The sequence below is a fragment of the Talpa occidentalis genome, unplaced genomic scaffold, assembly GCF_014898055.3.
Source record: "Talpa occidentalis isolate TD23 unplaced genomic scaffold, MPIMG_talOcc4v2.1, whole genome shotgun sequence".
NCBI lineage: Eukaryota > Metazoa > Chordata > Mammalia > Eulipotyphla > Talpidae > Talpa > Talpa occidentalis.
The window spans coordinates 9,171,897-9,196,218 of record NW_026555331.1 but is presented as its reverse complement, the minus strand read 5'-3'; the positions used below and the strand labels follow the sequence as shown (position 1 = coordinate 9,196,218).

At 41.5% G+C, this 24,322-nt stretch overlaps 1 protein-coding gene across 3 annotated transcripts in view; it reads right to left on the bottom strand.

Annotated features, from left to right (window-relative positions):
• The window catches only part of ADCY8 (adenylate cyclase 8), a 163,616-nt gene that overhangs the window by 62,575 nt on the left and 76,719 nt on the right, over positions 1 to 24,322 (bottom strand). For all 3 annotated transcript variants that reach the window (XM_037501680.1, XM_037501685.2, XM_037501690.2), the window contains exons 6-7: positions 19,750 to 19,908; positions 14,212 to 14,482 (exon numbers count right to left, since the gene is read on the bottom strand). In XM_037501680.1, the coding sequence (XP_037357577.1) occupies positions 14,212 to 14,482; positions 19,750 to 19,908 (430 nt within the window). The remainder of the gene's footprint in view (positions 1 to 14,211; positions 14,483 to 19,749; positions 19,909 to 24,322) is intronic.

The window sequence follows — 24,322 nt, the reverse complement described above, 5'->3', positions numbered from 1 at the left end:
AAAGACCACATCGAAAGGGACGCTTTCTTTTCCTCTATGTAGGTGCACTGAATTCCTTTGGTGCAGGTATTTGGAGAGCTGTCAGCTTGGAAATGGTCATCTAGGATCTTTCTCTCACCAGGCACGACCCTGGTAGCAGAGGAAGAGAACTCAGACAGATGACAAAAAGTAAAATATGCCTGAAAGCCCACAGATACTTCCACCTCCAGATCCCACATTTTAGTGGGGTCTTCCTTTAGTGGTGGTGGAGAGACTTGGGGTCCATGGCTTGCTTTTATTTATTTATTCGTTTTTGCATTATCATGGACAGATTGCAACGTAGGCTTCGTAAAGATTGCTAGATTTTTACACTCCACCAATATATTTTTCCCCATAGACCACTATATATCTATATGACCATATAGATATATGTGTTTCATTTCCTTTAGGCCAAAAATGCAAGCAGCTGCAGTCTCTCACCATTTCACACAGTTAAACAGCACAAGGTGGGGAAGGAGCAGTCGGCCTCAGTGGTCACTGGGAACAGCTGGAAATGGCATTGCTTATGGAGACACACCGGATAGGCTGGGAGTCACCTCTTGGCAATTCAGCTGCAAGTGACAAGGTCAACTGGCTGGATCTGGCCAAATGCAATGCTTGCTCCAATTTAAGACAATTTCTCTGGCCAAAAAGGGCAAATTGGAGCAGAAGGGCTGTCAGGACAGGAATGCTCATCTCCTACCACAAGAGATTTCCATGGGGAGAGACACAGGCTGCAGTGCACCTGTGGAGTGGGGAATCGAAGCCCCTTGCCCTGTGCATATACACTGTGTCCACATCTCTCTGTCAGTCTCCCAGTGTGGCCATGCTAAGAGCCCAGGAGATGAGAGGGAGGAGCCGTCCAGTGGCAGCCTGTGGGTGTGGACAGGGTCTTGGAGCCTCCACCAGAACCCTTCTCTCCATGAGCCTCAGAGAGATGTGCTCAGGAGCCACCAGCTTCTCTACAGCTGGGGCAAGTCCTCTGACTTCAGAGGTAGGGTCGCAGGCTTTGACCTTGTGGAGCCTTCTAGCCCACTCTAGAAGGGCTCTTTCTCTGGTCCAGTTGGACCCTTCATGGAGATAATCAATGCAACCTAAATTCTTCTAAAGAATTCTATAGCAGGGCTTTAGCATGGGTAGAAATGACTGAAACCCTCTTCTCCAGTCCCAGGATAAGGGAGGGAGTTGCATGTGCCACAGGAGAAAGCCAAGTAGGTGCTCTCACGGTGCCAAAGTGGTTCATTTCAGCTCTGAGGACCAAGGATGCTGCCACAGAGAAAGAGATAGATGGTAGGGGGAGGTTTGGCAGGATGAGTGGTGGAAAGATGGGTTGGAAAAGAGAAAAGGAAGCAGGGACCAATGTTCCAGAAAATTGAAGGACAGAACCCATGCAGGGCACAGGGCTGGAGCCTCGGGGATGGTATGCTTTGACAGCAGCATCCCAGAAGGCAGAGGAGGCTGCACAGTGTCACTCCTGTTGACTTCTTGGGTGGAAATTCTCTTGGAAAATGAATTTGGAAAGTGACAAGGTGGAGTTCGCTGTTCTGGAAAAGGAGGTGGCAAGGGAGGCTCAAGCTGTCCTTGTCTGGCCATATATTCTGCCTTAGAGAGCCCAACATGCTCCCTGACTAGGGAGTGGGGCTGGACCCCATGAGTATCTCTACGAGTATCTAGGTACATTCATAGTTAACATTTCTAGCACTCTGTAATCGGAGTTTTTCTTTCCTTGAACTAAATTAACCCTACCTGCTCAATCAGCCCCCTCCTGCTGTCAGAAGCTCTTAGACCTTTGGATTTCAGGGGAAGGGAAGCTTCAAAAATATTTGGGGGCCTGATTTATATAAGTCACAGCAGCAGTGGTAGCAGCAAATACCTCAACTACAGCTCTCTAGTTCATAAAAGACATTTTTCTTCCCAACAAGAATGATATAATTTCAGAACAAAAGCTATTTTACATTGAATACATTTAATTCAAGGGATACCTCTCTGCTTTGTTCTCATTTTACTCATCTTGATGGTAATTGGTGAAAATGTCATCAGGGAAAATTAGAAATTGATGTTGCTTCCTGTATGCCTATGCCATTGACCATTGTTGTAAGGAAAAGACTAGTAAATCTCCTCTCAGAGCTTCCTTACCCCTCACAAAATTCTATTGTTCTTTGGTGTGCCTGTTTCAAATGAGAGAGAAATTTGGAAGCCCTCTCTTTCATTGGTGCCATCAGGTTTTGATTTAGAGCTTGGAAGACTTTTGCTTCAAAATATCGATGATGCTGAGGTGTAGAATTCTTTTCTTGTCTAAGTAATTCTTTTTATTCCTTGTAATATACTCCTAATATTTTGTGCAGGTAGCCCATGTTCAGTGAGGCCTTTTCTCATCATTTGCCTTGTCATTACAGAAGACAATTATACCTGTTGTTTGGCCAGCAATCACGCTAGTGCCTAATACCTTCAGGACATAGGTGCTCAAGGAAAGACCAACATCAAATCGAGAACTTCAGCAAGTTGGAATTAGGAAGGCAGAGCCCTGCTTTCACTTACCCCACAATGCACTGCTGTGAAGCTTGAATGACTTTGGTGCAACAAAACCACTTTGCAATAGTCTCTGATAGCCCTTCCCTTCATTAGTAACAGCCCCAGAGATTTGACCACATGTTTACTGTAAACAAAGCAATGCTACCAAACTCCAAATCCATGCCAACAGCTTTGGTGGTTCATGTGTAAGCAGTATAAGGGAAATGTGTAACAAGTCTTGCGTGCTGATTTCTAGTTATACTCAAACAAGTTACTTTACATAGAATAACAGCTTCCCTTTTTTAACTTATAGCACCAATGTGAGTGAGATTAGGATCATGTTAAAAACAGCATAAACTTTCAAATAAGACTCCAGCCTTAAATTGATCTCCAGAATGTTGAGCTTGTTCCTTCCCATAGACAACTTACTTGGCTAGAGAACAGGAAAACAAAGGATGAAATGGAGGAAATGGAAATGTCATGAGAGTAATTGCATATAGTATATATATGATATACATATATAATTGAATACATATTCTTGAATAGGTTTATATAAATGTATATTATATTTCTATATACTAATATATTATGTGCAGTTTTACATTTACTCTAACTGGTATTTTCAGCCATTTGATTTTCAGGAAGTCCAACTGCAGCAACAGTGTCAGGAGCTATTGCTGGTCCTTCTTGTCTGAGTCTCTTCACAGAAAGACATTGCAACCCAGATATGTTTCCTAATTAGGATCCATGCCTCCCTCAGGCATCTGAGAAATCACTTCCTTCTCCACAGGTGCTTCAGACAGATTGAAGCTCAAACGAGAACAAGAGTCCCTTCTGAAGCCAAGTTTCTGATCATAGGATCTTGTCAAAGACTCTAGGGGTTCTGGTGAAATATCACATGGGGTTCCTGGCATCCTCCTGTAAATTGCATTTGAGTGGGGGTGGGGGAAGTCATAAATCCTCTTCAGTTCATCATTTGGTTTTTGACCAGAAGTTTTTTCTTTGGGAATCATCTTTGCTCTTTGTCCAAACTGAAAACCTGCTTTTCTTACAGGTCCTATCACTTCCTGGATACCCTGAATTTGGTATTCCTTAGTCAGCTTGTTTCAGCAAATAAATTCTTCCCAAGGAGATTTCAGGCTGAAGGGTTATACTCTCTAGAAAAATCCAGTTTTGCTGAGTCAAAAACACTTTATCTTGTGTGGAACAAATTTTCTAATCTCACTCTCTCTGAAGCATTCCTATAGACACTGTGAATCAGCTTACATAGTTTCAGCCTTGGAGTTCAGGGGAATATACCACTCCTCATCACAAATGCTCCTATTTAGTCCTTCCCCACGAAATATGTTCTGAAGAACAGAGAATGAAGGGATGAGTCTTGATAAAATGGTACTGCAGACCAATCAGTTCAGGATTGTCTCTTGTTGAGACAAGGAACTTTGTCTCTTTCATTAATTTGTCAAGTGCTTACAACAATGCCTGCGACTGAGTAGCCATTTAGTACCCATTTTTTGAATGAAAAAAAAATTCCTGTCTCCTCCTATCAGAGTGGTACAATTCACTGTCTTTGCTCAAATCACCTCATTCATGTTTTGTAACATACCACTTGGAAAACAATTCTCTAATCATTGCTTTGGTCCGCCACTTCTACCAAGTACCCCTGATTCTGGTCTCTGAACAAGATCTAATTCTCTCTCATCATAGCCACCTTCCACTGTTCTGGGCTTTCTCCCACTGTTAATGGCTTTGACGTCCCATACATAACTCCACAGGTGACATAATTTCTACGTTTGATACGATGCTGTCTACACTGTCTACACCTGCAGTGGACTACTGCACAGAATAAGACCCAATGCAAATGACATCTGACCTTGAGCTAGAGCCCAGACACCTGGCACAACATGAAATAATGCCTCTCTCCTGTCCTGTTTTGGAACAATAGCCTCAAGTCTGCATGTCTCACTGCCCATTAAAAGCCAATTCAGCCACAGCCTCTTTCAGGAAGTCCACTCTGAGTTCACACTTATCCTCAGCACAGCTGGTACAGGGTATATTTTTATAATTGACTAATTGTGTGTTTGCCTATCCTTATAGGCTCTGATCCCCTTGAGGGTCATACATTATATTTTATCCACACCTAAACCTCCAGCACCTGGCATATTTTGTAGGTTCTTAATAATTATGTGTGGAATGCATGCATGCATGAATGAAAGGTTTAATGACTTCATAAGGAGTTTATGCAGAGGGCATTATTTACAATCTCTTGCTAACAAAACTTCCTTTATTTTTTTCCTATTCCTCCCCAAATGGATTACAAATTTGGGAAGATTCTGTTTACCAAATTGTATTTCTTATATAAAAGTAGCTTATATTTATAACATTCAATCGAATACTTGGTTTTTGATGAGCAGGAGATAAAAGGCAAGACCATGATAGTTGACTGTAATCCCAGCCAAGGGCAAGAGTATGATGCTTGTCAGTAAGAGGTCTTCAGGGGCTTGGGATGTAGCCAATGCTGCCCCCAGTACAGACTCCCAGTGCTGCCTCCAGGGCACCAGACGTCCCAGACCAGAGAGCCAGAACTAGCATCTTTGGTGGGACCAACATCTGGGTTACTGTCTGCTTGAGAGCTTCCCTCTGGCCACCTTGAGGCCAAAGCTTGATGAAGTCTTTGATGCAAGGCCTTATCTTTTAGGTCCTCTGGGTGGCACACATGGCAATCTTGAGATCTGGCTGTCATTGAGGTTCACTGTGTGGGCCAGCTTGTTGATTATTTGGAAAAGATCTAGAGAGACCTCACAGAGTGGGCTCAGGGTCTGGCTGTGGCCTCAGCCTCCTCTGCTGAGATGGCTCAACTTTCCAAGATGCTTCTGGTTTCCAACCTCAGGCTGGAGTCTGCACTCAGAAGTGGTTGGGGCCTGTGGCTTCCTCAAGCCCTCCTGGGTCACCCCACTGTCACTCCAGGATCACACACTCTTGTTTTGTTTTGTTTGGATGAGGTATGAATGAATGGCCAACCATAAGTCTAGGTGACAGAAGAGAGCTCTTGGTAGGGGGCCTTGGAGCCCAGATAGAATGAACCCGAACCTTTTTTCCAGGTTAACTTTCAGGTTAACTCAGGACAAGTGGTGTCTGACTCTAATTCTTGTCTGACTCTGTCTAACCTAGCCTCTAGGAGCTCATATGGGATTCCTTACCCTGATATTATCCCTTGAGTTCCTCACAAAGATGCCCGTCTCAGTTGGGAATATAATTGTGCCCAGTCATTACACACTTGAGTCATTTTTCATCAAAAAGAATTGTTAGACTTCTGCAAAATTAGCTGGAATACGACTTGGCATATCCACTTAGATGTGGTCGCTGTGAAGCCACTGGATTTGAGGCAAGCAGCCAACTGAATGTTCAGCTTTCAAAATATCACATCCACAGTAATATGTAGGACAGATATAAATCCAGCACTGACCTCATCTCAGGCTAAGGGGGCGGGGGGTGAGTAGGAGGGAGGGGCAAGCCAGGGTAGAGGCTACTCAAGACCTCATCCAGGAGTTGGGCAGAGAGACGCAGGCACGTTAAAGGTTTGGGGGCTGCAGGATAGTGTAGTGAGTCAAAGTGCTTTGTGCTGAAATGTCAGAAGAGAGGAGACCACAGTCCATGGACCAAATGGCCTTGGGTAGGTTGTCTGGGGAATTTCAGTTCAGGAAATGAGTAAACAAACATTTATCAGGACATCCGTTACTCAGTTTTTTGGTGAACATCAAAGAGGTAGATTTTTCATAAATGTCAACATTACTGAGAAAATGAAAGTGTGTGTGTGTTTATATGTAAGTGTGTTTCTCTGTTTCCTTAGCCAAAATTTGGGGAATACTGAATATAAGCACTATCTAAACTTTTAGCTCTTTCAGGTTCTGAAACAATTTTTCGTTTAGGAATATGAACGAGGTATTGTGAGTTGCTGATACATTGCTTGTGTTTCGTGTTTTAAGCCTGTTGGCCGAGTTTTCTCGGATACCTACTAAACTACTCTCTAATTAAATTCAGTTATAGATGCTTTCCTTAATTTGGTTGCAATGGTGACTGCCTGTCAAGATCTAACCTTTCCTCCTTTTTACCAGGTGGGGAAAAGAAGAAAGTGCTGAGATTAGAGTCAAAAATGTGATGTCTCTGGGACTTTGTGGCTTCTGCTTTCTCTTAATCTAACTTCTCAGCCACACACTTTTCTATTGGAAGTGTCTAATTAACGTAACTTTTCTGGGCTGTTATTATTCCAAGTTCCTGTCTCTGAGTTTATCCCCGTATGAGCTCTCCTGTGTTTCAGTCTTCCCAAGTCATAGAACCCTGGGGCTGCCACCATACACGATCTTCTTATGGTGTGAAAAGATCCTTTAGGAAACTGAAGGGGACGGAAAAGTCATCGAGAGGAAAAGACACAGCTGAATTTAGTGGTTCATGACCTGGAATTCACAGTAGCAGTTTACGGATCCGAGAGATGTAAGAGAACTTTCAAAAAGTTGCATCTATACCCAAGATATGACCAGTGGAAATACTCTTTGATCTGAGGTGAAGTAAAAACAAGCACTCACGCAAATAGCCAAGATGAGGCTGTGCAGGCCACAGAAGTGTTGTGCCTGTGCTCTGGGCTGGAATGAGTCCTGAAAGCCACAGTCCTCATGGCCTTGTGCAGTGGTGGTGGGTGTGGCGCATGTACACAATCACTTTAAAAAAATGGGGGTCCACATTCATTCACACCAAATGCAATATTGTTTTCAATGAAAAACCTTCATACCTGTGAATTGCACCATGTCAAAGCAGTAAAGGCAATCCTTGGTGGAGAATAGAGCGGGGAATCTTGTAACCAAAGCAGAAATTGACAAAAAAAGGTTGTGAGCCAAATCATTAGCAAAATTGGCATCAAATTTGCAAAAAAATTAAATCTTAGTACTTTGTTTTCAAAAGGAGAAAATAAAGTCAGGAAAAAAATCCACATTATTTTGGCTCTTTTGCTTCCAATCCTCACATATTTCAAATACCAGGCATTTGTTAGTTCCAGTTCCTCAGGCCATCGTTCTGTGAGTCCCTGAACAACTGCTCAGTCCCTCAGGAAAGCAGAGCCCATCTAGTTTGTTTTGCAAAGTTTCAGCCAGTTATCAGTCACGGACTCACAGCTGCACACTGTGCACTTGCCAAAGGAAATGCTCATTCCAGATCTGCGGTTCCACACGAGTCAGAGTCACACACTCATCTCTGATTGAGCTCCCCCACCTCCGTCTACCCAAGAACTTCAGAGAGAGGAAGGATGATTAGTCAACGTTAATGCATCAGATTGTCTACTTAATCCACTCAACGCTCCCTGGAAGGCTTCAAATCCACTTGTCTTTCTGAAGAGAGTGAAAAACCAGATCCTCCAATGACACTCCCTGGCTGAACTCAGCTGTTATCTTCAGCGGCAGGGCTAAGGACAGCCCGGGGGGGTCTTGTTAGGAAAAACTCTGTCACCGTAAGAGCAAAGATTTATTCCAGGGGAGTAAGCAAAACTCTCTATGTTTTCCACCCCAAAGCCTGCAAATATCCCATCAATGAACTTCAAACCTTAATCAGATGTTAAATAGTTAAAATAAATGAACTATGCAGAAAAATTGGCCTGTGATTTCTGCCTAATAAGACTGATCATGGACAATTAGATAACGGCAGTTTATGGAGCAGCAGTAAACTCTGAGAACACGCCTCTCTCTTCCTGGTGAATACCCGGAATTTCAGACATTTTTAGGGTACTGGTTATGCAGACATCAGGGCTACCCTTCGGTTCTCCTGAGCTCTCCCCACTACCCTACGGACAAATTTTGGTCCTGCAGAGATTTGCCTCAAGATCACAAGACTCACAGCTTATAGGACTAACTGATTTACTGGGGTCCTCAGCTTTGGATCAGCTTGAGGGTTTTAATCAGCAAGTGGATCCCATGAGAATTCTCTTCTTTCCATGAAAACAGGATCTAAGAACCCAGCGGGATGGTGAAAGTAGAGGAACCTAAATATATTCTTAAATCCCGCTTTGCAGCCTGGCCAGCTGCACTCCCATCCACCGTCCTCTTCTTGTCTTAACATTCTCCAGCCAAGTGGGACTCAGTCAAATGGCCGAGTGCTTGTTTTTTCACCAGGTAGACATAGGAGATGGGCCAACTCATGCAAACCATGGTCACATCAGGATATTCAGGGATGAGATTCTACCTGGTAGCAAAGAATTGGCTGGAGGAGAATCTGATCACTTCTTGGAGCTTTTACAAGAAATTTCTAAATATCCCTCGTAAGCAAGTCATACATCTTCATAGGGTGAATGCGCGTGTGTGTGCGCACACACACGCACACACACACAATCTATTAAGACCAACTAACCTGGAAACAAGGTAGAAGGTGAAAACCCAGCATATATCTTCAGGCCACAAAGGGGAGGCAGCACAGCCTAAGGGTCTTTGGAGAAAGTCACCACTGGGTTCCAGGGTCAGCCCTGTTTCCTGCTGCTGCCTGTCCTTCAGGGAATGAATCAGTCTCTCTCCATCAAAATTTTTTCATTTACAAAACAGGCACTTAACACTTACCATGTAAGATCAGTATGAGAATAAAATAGAAAGGAAGTGATTGGTGCTCCCGACATTGTCCCTGGCCCCAAACTCTCTACTCTGTCAGCCTTGGGGAAGCCGTGGACAGTGTATTCCAGGTGACAGCACATTCACTTTTAGTTTTCTTGCTTGGCATCTAGGTATTCTATGTATGAGTCCAGTCTTCATGGTGCATAGATTAACTTCGCTCTCGTAATAAAGGCCAGAGTCAGGATCTTGGGTAGAGGTGAGAGAGACACAATGGACATAGCACATGTGTGCATTTCTCCAGGTAACTCTTGTTCGAGGACGGAAGGAGTAATAGACGATGCCTGGATTCTGATGCCATCATCAATGTGAACGGTGGCCGGGACAGGGAAGACTTCACAATGCACGAGGGGTGGATCCCAGGCCCTTGAAGGGGCTTTGCTTCTGAAAGGGTAGCTCTTGGCATCTCTCTTGTCACAAAAATTAAGTTAAAATGATTGATTCCTCATACAACACATTTTAGAGCAACATAAAGCCTTCACCCTTGAGGAGCCTCTTATAAATCATAAGTCTAAGATGCAGTTTGTCTGACAAGTCCATTTCTGGCCCCTATTATCCATTCTCCAAAAGGCAGCCAAAGTGAGCCTTTAAACATCTAAATCAGATCATGTCACTGCCCTGTTTTAAACCTTTCTATCACTTCCCCAACATCCCAAATCAGCCAGACCTAGAGGCTCAAAGCTCCCATCACCATTCCTTCATCTCCTACCCGCTTCTCCCAAGCTCAGAATGCGCTGGCCACTCGGTTCTGTTTATCCTTGTAACACACCAACCTTTTTTTCCAGCTCAGGACCTTCGTATTCGCTGGTTCCTCCGTCTACAATGCTCTCCTCTTCATCCTTCTCCTGTACTCAATGCTCTTCTCCTGGTTATTTGCATGTAGGGTCCTGTCAGCCTTCAAATCCAGTTTTCAGAGTCTGAAGATCCCATCTGCAGCAATTCTGTCTGCTTCCTGGTCATGCCTCTCTTTCACAGCACTTACAGGTTTTGGTTAATTGTCTGAATTCCCCTTGAAAGATAACCTGGAGGCAGGGACCAAGTCTGTCTTCTCATTACTAGATCCCCAGCATCTAGAATGAGTGTCTGTGAAATAATTGTATGAGCAAGAGCTGAAGTCCACAAATAGATTTCAGCTTATAGCATACAGCCAGAAGGAGAAAATATGATTACTATCAGGACATTTTTCTTAAGTCTTTGTTTTCATCCCAAATTTTGTCTTTATTCTATGAAATTCAAGGACCATAGTGATGACTCATCCAACAACTGATACTTAAGCTTTCTGGAAAGTTCCATTTTCACTTCTGGTCTACTTCAGCTATCTACTTCTACTTTGGTAACCTTAATTTTCAACAGTCCACCCATGATTATAAGTTGCTTGCCTTATGGTTTTCTAACTTTTATTCCACACAGAGTCTCAGAGCACAGGGAACCTCACTGGTAATGGGTTTCAGACTCAGTGAGCCAAGATGTCAAATCCATGGGCAGAAGAACTACACATGTTAGAAGCCAGGGATGCAAACTCTGGGTGTTGAGGGTATCTGAGAGCAACCTGGACATCAGAACCCAGAGTGAGTTGAACCAGCATTTTTCACTCAATGGACACAGATGTAAGGGGCAGGGAAGATGCATAACATCGAAACCAAGAGATTGTCTTCAGGCTTAGACAGGGACTGGAAAACTCACGTAGGGAGAAGAATGCTGCCTTCTCTTACTCTTGGAAACCATTGGCAGACTCCTGAAATGGGTAGGGGTAGGGAACAAAGGAGTTTGGGGTCTTTTTGGACCCAGAACTCTCTCTTATCAACTGACAATTTGGCTTTCAGCTTCACCACATCATTCAGTTTTGATTCTTTCTAATGCAGTTTTCCAATCCAATTCCCATTGGCAGTTCTCAGTCTTCATATTGGATGTCTTGATTACACCTGATGTTTTTGATCATCTGCTCCTTCTCAAAATTCTCTGTAGGTTTCCATGACACCACATTTCCTAATTCTCTTCTGACCATGTTGACTGCTTACACTGTTTCTCATGGGATCCTCACTCTCTTTCAGCTCCCATGTGGTGCTCTTCCGGTTGTGTCATGTGCCTCCTTATTTTTTAATATATATATATCCCTGATGGTGATCTCCTCCACTCTCATAGCTTCAACTAGAACCCAGATTCTCATGACTGCCAGATTCAAATCCCTTGTAAGGGTCTTTTATGCCTGAGTTTCAGAAGTGTGTATTTAACAGCCTTTTGGATATCTCTTCCTAGATTTCTCCCAGGCACCTCAAAACATTGTCCCAACTGAATTCCTAGCCTTCCCTATCCAATTTCCTTCTACTCCAGCATTCCTTATTTTAGGGAGTAGCTCTACCACCCATCTAGCCACCCAGTCAAAGATCCTAAAAGCCAAACTTGACTAGTTCTTCTCCCTTTCAACCCATATCTATCATTTCATTCATTCATTCATTCTTCATTCAAGAAACTGCATTGAGTCTTGTTACTTACCAAGTATTGCTCTACTTGCGGATCAGCCAATGGTAAATGAAGAAAGTATAATTCCTGTCTTCATGAAGCATATGAACTTCTAGCTGACCTCATCCCTACAGTGTTTCTTTCCTCCACCCCTTCTTTTTTTAATACTAGCAATAGTTGGCATGTGATAGATGCTCAATTAATCTTTATTGGCTGAATGAATACATGAGAATGTAGCTATCTGAACATCTGCTGTCTTTATGGCACATATTATGGCACAGCATACTGATGCCATTAAAAATCAACAATAACAAAAAAAAATAAAATATTTCTCAGCATACATTATGAGTCACTAGAAGCCACAACATCTGTCTAATTTAGCATTAGTGCATTTTATTTGTGTTATGCAAATAGTCAGATGGTCTTCACTTCCCACAGGACTGATATGGTGTCTGGCAGAGCACAGGCCCAGCTTGACCAATTTTGATCTATTCCAAGCACACATTATGTATCTGAATTACACATTGGGCGGGCTGACTCTAGAGTTAAGTGAAAGTGCAAACTCCAAGTGCTTATGACCATTTTAATCAACTCAGTCATTTCTGAAATGTTATTAGTGTTTCTTTGTGCTTTATGAATATCAGCATATATTTGCTGGCTTTTAAGTATGAAGACACCAAAATAAATTGAGATTGCTCATGTTAAAGATGACGCATGATGAAATGGGTTGTATCCAGTTGAATCTCAGGCATTGTAGGAAATACATGGTGTTTAAACACCAAGAATGGTAAACTTTGACTAATACCAACATCTGTTATAATAACTATTTGATGACATTAGCAGATACTTTAGGAAATCAGCAAAGCTAATTCTTATACAATTTTACCAGCTCAATCAATCATGGGATAAAACGAAGCATCTCCCCCGCCCCTTCTTGGTTCTCAAATATGAGTAGCAAGGTTAGGTACAATTGAGATTAGAACAATTAAGAATTACTCCTATTTCCACAATCACCATCAGTGGAAAGACCAAACACAAAAGGAGAACAAAAAACCCAGGCGCAAGAAATGTAGGCAGTTACTGAGATACTCAGGGTGAGGCATGCACCTTTGGCTCTCTAAATAACCAACATTCAGGCTTACGTTAATAATAGGCAGAGCAAACAGACAGGGTACTATCAGCTGGTCATGCATATACTCCTGGAAGTATAATAGATCATTATTTTTTAATAATAGCAAATTCTACCATATACACCAATTGAGGAATGGAAAAAAAACAGGCATTGAAATTCGACAAGTTATTCAGGCACAAAAATTTGGGTGAAATTAAACACTCACTAAAGAATAGTGAAGGACAGACTCTTGAAGGTATGCAGGTGAGGTTCAACCTGCAGCTTTCCCTGCTAAGATCTTGCATTGCTCCACAGCTCCTTCACAGAGAACTGGGAGGAAGTTGAAGTGAACCTGGCCTCAGAGTGACCCATTAATCTTTCAAAAGTGGAAGAAAGAGGGAAGACTTTGGGGGTATGTTAACCTTTTCCATTTTTAAATGTATTTAAACAGATTTTCTTATCTACAAGTTAATGAGAAATACTCAGTTCCATGGATTAAAATGATTAAGCCAGATATATTTCCACAAAACCCCAGATATCATTGGTTTGGTTAATTCATTGTGCTCTCAACTTTTGCTTAGTGTCAGAAACTGTAAGTTTTATGTATATTTTGTGTGTGTGTGTGTTTCCTTAAAAAAAAAGTATGAAGAAGATGCCATTTGACTTACATGAGTTCAATCCTATGTGCCTACATGGCTAAAGGGAAAACCTTTATCAGGGCTGGTGATTTTGCCTGTCCTGGGAGGAGCACATCTCTGAATCCACCCTGGTCCTCTGTAAGGACCAACCTCAGTTTTCTAATGCCCGTTGGAGTCTGAGATCTCACTGGGATTAGTCTGACTCCAGTATTAAAACAGTAATTTTGTTACTGGTGATTTATGTACTCCCTTTGTACAACTATCCCTCCAATAAGATGCAAAACCACACTATGGAAGAATAGAAGTATGTGGGCAGCTTTGAAACTACAAGCTATTCCTAAATGCTCTAACCTTTACCTTGGACATAAATTCAATATGGCTGGTGTTGAATTTATATTCCAAAATCACAGTATCCTCCTGATTCTAAATTTCATAAGACAACACAGAACTCCTGTCCAGCCAACTATCTGAAAATCAGCATACTCAAGGATCCTGACCTTCACCTTTTTTGCTAGTTTAAAAACACCAGGTTTATCTTTCACAACATGAGTAATTTCTTTTTTAGCAAAATTGTAATTCAGCTTTGCATGACATTTATTTTTAGCTAAGTTAAAGAAAAGGAGAGGATGTTGAGAACCTGCTGGTATTTTTGGCAGTTCCTGAAAATTGCATACATAGGTTAATCATGTCCTGAGGTGATATGTTTAATTATTCAAAATGATGGTGCTCAGTGGAGAAAAAGTTAAAAATGGATTGATTTTCTCTGAGGCGCCTGGGTTGGAGATGTATGGGAGCACACATTTGTGGCTACCAGAAGAAGGAAGCTAGCACTTACATTCTGTTTCCCCACGATGTTATCGAATGGCAGTTCAGGACTCCAGGATCCTTCTGTGAATGTGGCCCCACTGTTTCTCCTGTCAGAAGAGCTCACAGACTCCTTGACAATGTCTTCAGGCAAGGACAGCAGACTCTCCTCAGGCTGCTTAATTAAGTAGGTCTCTATATTATGCTTCCTCAAGAATTCGTTCCTCTCTTTACCATGACCTTCTTCCACATTATAGTCACCATTGAGGCAGTCCAGTGTAGCTTTAGAAATGTGAATTCTCCTGTGTGCACAAAGCATAGGTCATTATATATTCCTGTCCTGGCCAGTCCTGTGTTTTGTCCTGTGCAAAGCCAACATCAGGACTGCACATGATACTGTCATGGCATGTTCCCAAGAACAATATTGTTCCCATAAAAAAGTGGGAAGAATAGAAGAAAACAGAAGCATCAGCCAATAAGCAGTGTAGCACTGACTTCATCTCAATAGACACTGCAGTCTCTGATAAATACAGCCTTATGGAGCCACACTTTAGAAATTTTTTTGATTTTTCTTAATCCCAGCAACCTTTAGGAATCAGTTTTTCAATAATGTTGATTATATTGGAAAAACAAGTTCCATCAATGTTTCTAACCCAATGACAATTCTTGTTCAAATCACCATGAAATAACAGTTCTCTTAGTGTCACAGAACTTATCCTATCATTTCAATTGACATATTTGTGCCTGTGTCTTCAATCTTTGTCTATATATTTTTTTAAGAGAAAGGCAGTTATATAAAGTCCCCAGGGCTACATGGAAGGTCGTTTTGGAAAGCCACTGTCATATGCAATTTCCCTCTAATCTGCATATGGCAAGAGAACAGAGAACAAAACTATGAACACACACAAAGGCTGGCAGCTGGCTAGACTCACTCACAATGTAAGCCACTCATTCCTGCACAATCACTGCCATTATAGCTCATGATTCCAGGTTCTTTTGTTAGCAAAATAACAGATGATATCCAGGGCCTTAATGATCAGAGTTGAACTTCACAATTAAGTTTTTCCAAGAAAGAATCTTTCTGTCCTCAAAACTGTCCTACTCAATCAGATTCCTTATTATGCTATACTGAGATTTGAGTACACTATCCTGGTGCTTATCAACATGGGCTCTTTGGCCAGACTTTTTGGATTGAAACCATAGCTTGACAATTTGCAAGTTGCTTTACTTTTCTATGAGTCTGTTTTCTCACCCATAAAAATAAGAAAAATTATAGAACCCATCTCTTACGGTCATTGTGACTATCTTAGGGTTGATTTGTATAAAGCAGTTAGAGTGCATGATACATTATACACACTACAAAAGCACATTAAAAGTACATTATTAGGAATAGTCTCAAAAATACCCTTGTGTTCACATCACTTGCTTATTACATGTTTACTTAAGGCATGTAGGCACAACCTAAGTTATGAACAAGACCACTAAGGTCTCTCTGCTCTGGACTGTGTCATGTCCAAGCTCATTTTTGACACTTCTCTGCCGTAGAACCCTAAGCAATCTCCAGCTGGTCAAGAAATTGGGATTTCTTCAAATGAGAGGGGCTATTTCATGCCTACTAAACTCTGAACAAGCCATCCTCTCTGCCTAGAATGCCAAGCCCATGTCTACATGACAATTTCCTATCCCCCAATTCAGCTCAGAAGTCATGTCACTAGGCCCTAGTGTTCCCTTGGGTGAATGAACAACGTAAATGATTTAATACTTAACATGTAGTGATTCCAGAAACAATACATGCAAGGAAACAATGTTTTAGAGTGGCATTTCCAAATGCATGCTACTTTTAGTACTATCTCTACTTCTCCCTGCCATCCTTCTAGCCCATCTTGTTAAATTCCTGCTTACAGAGAGAATAATTGGCTGCAAAAGACATGTAAAGAAACAGAAACTAAAAACAGTGCTTTTCTGATTAAGGCACATTGTACGTGCTTTCCAAATAAGTATCCCTATATGTAGTCATTGATTGCAAGGGTAAGCCATTAACAAGAAAAGCATATCAAAGATGTCTCTCAAGAAATGTGATAAGTTCAAAATATCATCATGATGAATTCCATTGATACACGTGGACTCAGTAGTGTTGATCTAGAACAGAAACATTCTTTGGCCTCTCATGACGTGGGTGCCCCGTCTTCTTTTTACATCGAACCCGGAGTTAGGTGTCAGAAATCTGCCTTCTCTCAGTCAAAACAAAAACTCCTGGAAAGGTTTGGTAACTGAATTTCTTCTAAAATAATTAAGTTAAATACCAACCCATTAAGTATTTTCTCTGGATTCTGCATTTTATTATTCTGCTGTTAGTGCTCAGGGGACTAATATTTGCACATACTAAATCAATACTATGTTTTCTGCAGTGAAAGACATCTTTACTTTCACTTATTACTGATTCTTCTGCTGAGGTTCTAATGAATGTTTTGACAGAAACTAGGCTTTCAATATCCCTTTTCAACCTGGCTACTACTTCGAGCTTTGGAGGAAGGCATTTGTGGATGGGCTTCTGGTGATTACATTTCCTTCCAAGGAAATGAGTCAGTTCTCAGTCAATATTGTTACATATTGAATGTCAGGTAAATCTGACATTTTCTGTAATTTTAAATGCCAGGATATACTATTGATAGTAACAGTCATGTTAATAAATAAGATCTAACAATTGGGTTAGACCCTGCAGCTGTAACACCTACTTTGCATAACTGTTATATTGTAGCCAAAGGCATCAGGAAATGATTGGCTTCATGGATTTTCTCTTATACTTTCCATTTTTCCAACAACTCTGGGTGAGAGATAATTTTCCTCCTCATATTGCAGATGGTGAAACTGGCCTGGGGCCAATGAGCAAGTAGGTAGTTTAAAGTCATATTGGCGGTAGGTGGCAGTGTGGATTAAGACAGGACTTTACTTCCAGGGTCTTTCCAAGACCCTGCAGCTGAATCACTTGGTGCAATCACCACAATGAATATCCACTGAGCACGGGCAAAGGGCTTCACATGCTTAATCTTAGTCAACAAAAGCCCCCGAACAGTGGTCCTCAAAGTGTGGTACCAAGGCCAGTCACATTAGCATCACTTGGGAACTTCTTGAGGGGCAGTCTTGGGTTTTACCCCAGACACAACCATCACAAACCTTAGTGTAGGCCCAGCCATCTATGGTTGAACAAGCCCTCGAGGTGACTCAGATATAGGCTGAAATTTGAGAATCAGTCTCTAGGAATTCAAGGCTCAGAGAGATTCAAGAAACTGACTTAGCCCCCACAGCTGCTGTCCTTAGCAAGGAAAGGATTTTAATCCAATTTTGTATGTCTCTGGAGTGCGGACCCCCAACCACCATGCCCTTCCTTCCTTCCCTCCCCCAGGTGTTCTATGCATCCTGCTACGTTAGGGGGACAGAGTGAGGGCCTGGAGATTTACAATGAAAGGACAATCCCAAGCAAACTGAACTGACAGTTTGACAATGGAGGTGATAATGTGCAGTGAGCGCTTAATAGCTGTGTTTATTATTGCCAGGTTTAATTTATTTGAGCCTCAGTGACTTCATTAGAAAAGGAAACTAAAATTGACTATATGAGAAGCTCTAAGATCAAACAATGTTTTGTATTCAAGGTATTTAGCCAACTTTAGTGCATGTTACGTACTCCATACACATTGAAATTTACAGCTTCCTCTCTCATTGAAAGGGAAAGCCCAGTTTATACCTATGTGAATTGTTGATTGGTGGGAAAGGGAAATACCAGATTTTAAAAAGCTGAAAAATATAAACTCAAACAATCTCAGACCATCGAGGGTTCTGAGACAGGATCTGTATTGCCTCGTTGCTGCAGGTGGGACCACTGTCTGCCTACTTGGTGCGGCATGCTGTCTAGAAGACCGAGTGCTTTATGTGCCCCTTTTCCTTGAAACCAGCTTTTTGAGGTTCAGTGTTTTCAAACCAACTTTATAGTGCAGAAATAGGGAGTGAGATTCAGATATTTGCTCCAACTTTCATAACTGGTAAATGGAAAAACCATGTTTCAAACTTGTGTTCCTTAGTGTGATCGAGAACACTGGCTAAACTTGCTTCCAGACATTGGAGCAATATCTTACACACCACCCATGTTATGTCCTAAGTTTGCAAAGGGAGTCTACTGAGTAGATGGCCATTTCTCATTTGGCTATGCTTTCAAGACAGAGGCCTGGACACTTAGATGGATTAGCCAACTGGATTGTTTCAAGTCACCAGGTAGTTACTTGCAGGAAAATTCCAAGAATGTAGGGATTTAAGAGACCCAGCAGTGGCATGTCAGGCTTGCCGTAGTTTTCAGCCTGCATGGCAAACTCGTGAAGACAGATGTGTGACTGACATGTGGATATCACGCCAAAAAGTGCTTATACTCCTGGCCCTGGAGTGTCCTCGGAAGAATTATCTGCGGTGGACAGTGCCCACTGAGCAGACGAGAAGACAAACTCATGCAGGAGGAACATAAATTCCCAGTGTGTCATGTCATGCATATTACCATCTTTCCTGTTGTAGTGAGAAACTCAGGGTTTGGAGGTGTGCAATACTGGGTGAGATGCAGATACAGAGATGACAGTTAAGTTGGCACTGAAATCACATGCCAAGGGCTGTACATGCTCTATCTAACTTGCTGAAGATGACAGAGCTTACTACAGGGCAGAGTGGAAATCCTCATTTCTCTGATTCCATTTTCTGTAGTCTATTTCCCATAATATTATGTTACCTTATATTAAATATAATTAGCAAGGAAGTATGGCAGAAACCAGGGAAATGTGACACTAAATGCAGGGTTGGGGGATGGGGAAAGGAATATATTCAAGTGCTTTAATCTTACTTTTCCATGCATCCATGCATCCATGCATCCATCCATCCATCCATCCATCCATCCAGTATCTATTCTTCTTTCTTTCTATCTATCTATCTATCTATCTATCTATCTATCTATCTATCTATCTATCTACTACAGAAAGTCGGTACAGGTCCACGATTCACATATATCCAAAATCTTCTTAAGCTGAACCTTCGTTTCAAGGTTCAACAAAGCTTTCCAGGCCACTAGTAAATTTGGATATTTTATACCCACTGGCCTTGCCAGTCAAATTTAGAGAGTTAAGATAAGAATTTAAGGACGACTAAGGGCATACAGAAGGTCAGTAGGCTTAACCTTGGTTGCTCGTGAGAATTGCTTTAAGAACTATTAGATAGATTCTGCTTTATGTGAATCAGCATGAAGTTTGGATGCTAGCATTTCTTAAATCTCCTCCACTGATTCCAGTAAGAAGTCAAGTGTAAGAACCAGTGCTTTGCAGGGTTGGGACCTGAACACCTGAGTGTTGCCCCACCAGTTTTGCTGCTTATGATACATTTTACTACACTTTTGGGACCAATATTTGCAGGATAGTTTAATATTCTATCTTCTACTAACTTGCTCATGGACCTATACCTCTGACTTCTGCACAGGGGACATCTAGCCCCACAAGGTGAACAAATGACAGGGGCTAAGCAAGAAGACTTTGCTTTCGCTTACCCAGGGATTCCTCCAGATTCCAGTTTGTTTGCAATGTCCACGTCCCAAGACCAGACATCAAACTGCCACTTCCGCAAGCCCAACACGCCACACAGCACTGAGCCCGAGTGGATGCCGATCCGCATGTCAACATCATGCTTTGTCCTTGACCGCACATACCTATTGACACAGATGAAAGGGAGACACAGGTGTTCCATATTATTGATCCACCATCCAGTCACAGACTGGGGATTCCCCTGCCCCGCCTTGTTCTTGGGATTTTGCTTGGTGCCGGAAGTTGCTGCTGGTCAAGCTAAAATGTCATCAGTCAGGGGGCCTCTCACCAGGACAAAAGTCTTGGTATGAGGATATCTGCTGAAAATAGCAGGCAGACTTTATGGCCAGATTAGCATAACCAGCTAAACCACTTTGATAGGAAGGCAAGTGTAAACAGGGACTAGGGAGAGGATGTTTTGGTCAGCAGCAACAATGGAGTCCCACAGGCAACAGCCCCTACTCACTACCCCCAGCTTGTGCCAGACTATTATGCACCCTGAGTACACATCCCCTCCATACATTCCTCCATGGAGTTGCCCACCTTCCCTGAATCTGACCCCCAATAAATGTGAGACTGGCCAGGGGGAAGATGCTGCATCTCTATAGGTGTGAGCCCCTCTAGGTCTCTCTCTCACTACTTGGAGTATGAGTTGTCTTTCCTCCGTCCCTCACCACTCCCAACACTGCTGCCCTGTGAGGCGACAACAGACCACAAGGCCAAAATTGATATCCTTGGGCCCTGGAAGCTGCCCAGTCTTGCCCATTCCATAAGTTCAGCTCTTGCCCACGCAAATGCCACTTCTTCCAAGAAGCCTGCATGGATTCTCTGATAACTGGAATGTTCTTTTCTTCCTTCAAACTCCCATAGCCTTCTAGCTAAACTTTTAAGGACCTTGATCATGCTTCTTCCCAAACTTGCTCTTCCTGTGACCCTTGTCTCAGAGAATGGCAAGAGCATCTTTCTCTTCACATTAGTACATAGACCTGGGGTAGACAATACATCTTGAATCTCATTGCATGCTCCACTTCCAGCCTTAATATTTGCATTTTTATTCTGTTTTCTTCTTTCCATTCTTCCCACCAACATAGGCCACCATCATGCTTCAGCCTGTGGTCACCACCTCAGCCTGACCTCCTGCATCGCTACCACTAGCACAAATGTGACCTTGTCACCCTCTTATTCCCCTTTTAGATTCTTTCCTCCTAAGAGCAGTGGTCTCTGAAGTAAGGAGTTACCATCCCAGGCTGAGCTGAGTTTTGTTTTAACTTCCATCCATAGCTTTTATTTGTTACCTTGAAAAATTTTTACCAAAATTTGATATGTGAGTTGACCTTAGTGACCTTATAGGGTCCAGTGGGTGCACCCTCTGAATGTGAGCAGGGAGGAAGCCTCTTGAGAGATGAGGAGGACTCTCCCATTGGAGGGTTTCCCCAGGGCACACACATCCCTTCTTTACTTCTAGAGTATTTCAAACAATTTTAATTTATGAACTAAATGATGCCATTCATATAGAAAGAAATTCAAATGGTGGAATACTTTGAAATAGCATAACTAGAAAAATCTTTGCTGCCACATAGATGTTCAGTGGTTACATCCTTTAAAATGTCTAAAGGAGTTAACAAATCTAAAGATGATTAATCTATTTTTCTTTGACAAAAAAGGTAAGTATTCCAAATTCTCTGATTTTCTGTGGTAACAGGTCGCTGTTAATATTCCCTCTGGCAAAAACAAACTTGCTTAATTAATTTATCCAAGCTGAAATGGATGGTGTAAGGAGTGAGAAAATAACTGCTTTTCATGAGAAATTCATGCCCTGAAGAGAGAAATCTGAAAATGAGGCTTTGGAAATGTTTCCATCTCTTCAGGGAAATGGTTGTCAAACAAGTTGTATCATCTATCAAAATTCTCAGAGCCACACATTTGTGAATCTGTTTTAAAATCTTTCAAGGGAAGAACTTGGGTGGGGTTTGAAACAATTTGTTAAAAATATAAAAAAGTGGTTGCCCTCCAATGAGGGCTTGTAAGAATAATCAGAGAAGAAAATCTTGACCGGACTATACAGAACTTACGCAAAATTTAGAAGACACGGTAGAAAGCAAATGTGCTCCCAGGATCTGCCTCTCTTTATAAGTAGAGATTTAGTTTTGATAGTTAGTACAACCATGTAGCAAAAGAAATGAACCTGAAACCTGAAGTTCACATTGCTGTACTAAACTACAAAGATTTGAAAGAAAGACTCTATTATATTCAAACCCACTGCTCTTGCTAAGATAAGATGATAACAGAAAGATTTTTTTTTACTGTAATTAAATTAAAATTTTTAAACTTTATTTCATTCACTGCTAATCTTTAAAATCCACATGCCATATATATATATATATATATATATATATATATATATATATACTGTATAGTACAGGCTTACAAATATGTGAATATAATTAATAAAATAGACAAATTAAATGCATAGTGAATCTTTGATAAAAATGAAGCATAGAAATATTCAGAACCCACAATTATGACTATCATTTCTCATGCACACATTCGACTCCAGCCAATAAAACCACAAGGCATTGTCTGAACCCTGTGCTCCTCCTCTGTGTGGAATGTCTATTCCTTCCCTCAGTTAAGATCGCCTACTCATTTTTAAGGGTGAAGTTTGGGTATAATGCATGCTGGGAAGCTCTCCCAGTCTAGGTTACATGTCTTTCTTGGTGTTCCTTTAGCATATGGAGAAAAAACTGAGTGCTGTATTCTCATCATCAGTCTCCCCTAATGGATTCTAAACTCATGGAGGTGAGGGATTTTGCATAGCTCACTGTCAGATGCCCATCTTAACACTATATTGAGTCTGAAACTTGGTCAATGATCAACAAATGTTTATTGAATCGATGATCATTGGATAAATGGGTGTCCATTCTCACCATTCATGTTTCTACAAAGCTAAGCCCTTAATGAAGAATTTTAAAGAGTAATAATAAATAATTCATATCTTTCACAGACTGCAGCATCCATGCCTCACCTGCAGTAAGACTTAAAAATATGACCCTCCTTTTTCTGAATAAATAAATGAATGAGTGATTCCATGTACAAGTCATTAAAACAAAATCAAGTTGTAGTGGGTTGAGAATATAAAAACATTGAAATAAAATATTAGGAAAACTGTTATGGATATTGGAACAATTGCTTGTAGGAAAGTATGGGACAATTTTTGTTTCTAATGAAGATTCTAGTTTCCAAGCACTTGTTTTAATTTTCACTTTTAATTTAAAGACTATATAGTACCCTTTACCCACTGGTCAGGAAAACAACTGAGGTCATTTGAACAAATTCAATAGGACAAGAGGAAGTTGTTCTAAATTCATTTCATGAACAAGTTACTTAACTTCGCTATGCCTCAATTTCTTCACTGATGAAGTGGGAATAATAATAATGTCAGAATTAAATCAATCAACAAATGTAGAGAGTTGAGATTAGTGTTCAGCAAATACTAAATAATACGTGGTTGTTGATGATACATGAAGGAACTGAAGTCCAGGAACATAAGAGGATTTTCTGGTGGCCACAACTAGTAGGCAGGATTCTTAGACTAAACCTCACACTCCTTTTGCAACATAACTTTGGAGCCTGGTTTGTGATCCTGGGCAAATTGCTTAATCTGACCCTGAGTGTTGATGGTTTTACAATAAAGCTCGAGCTGATTGCTACACTTACAGAGCCATCCTGAGCCCCAAAGGAGATAATGGATGTTCAAGTGCTTTGCCAATTAATTGTGAGGGACGATTAAACAGCACAACATGCTAATGCCATTAGGTTGTTAACATTACACAGGGAATGCACTGGAACATCTTAATGAAAAGACATTTAGATTTTTAATTTTTTTCCCCACAGAACAAAAATCATAGTAAGAAGACAAAAACATATACTGCATTTTTTCTTTTTGTTATGTCCAAGATTTGACTTAAATAGAAGATGGTAATAAAGCGATGTAAAATAATGATTCATTGACAGGCATTGACCCTCTTTAGAAAGGCTACTCAGTGGTTGCACAGACCCACACACACACACCGGGTGTTTCAAGATGGGGTCTTAAATGAAAGACCTTTGATCATTCTTGAAGCTAAAATGGAGGGAATTCTGCTCAGAGCTACAAGACCTGCCCAATTCTGGCAAAGCAAGGACTAGGGATGCTTTCTTGAGCCTCCTCAGTTGCAAATAAAGAGAAGTGACTACAGAGCACACCCACTATAAGCAGCTGCACTTTCTCTTTCTTCTCCTTAATCTCCGACCTCCTGGAGGGCAGGGGATTACCGCTCATCCCACATGCCCAGCACACAGCACAGTGCTGAGCTCGGTGCTCAAAGTACTTAGAAATTAATGGACAAAGCTGAGAAACTCCGTTCTTTATAATCCTGTGCCATCCTAAGATGCACCCAAAAGTCTCAGGGGAACCATAGGGGCCTTTGGACCTACCAGCTGGGGAGGTAGGATGATACATGATGTCTTTCCCCTGAAAACAGAACAGCTCTTCTCTCA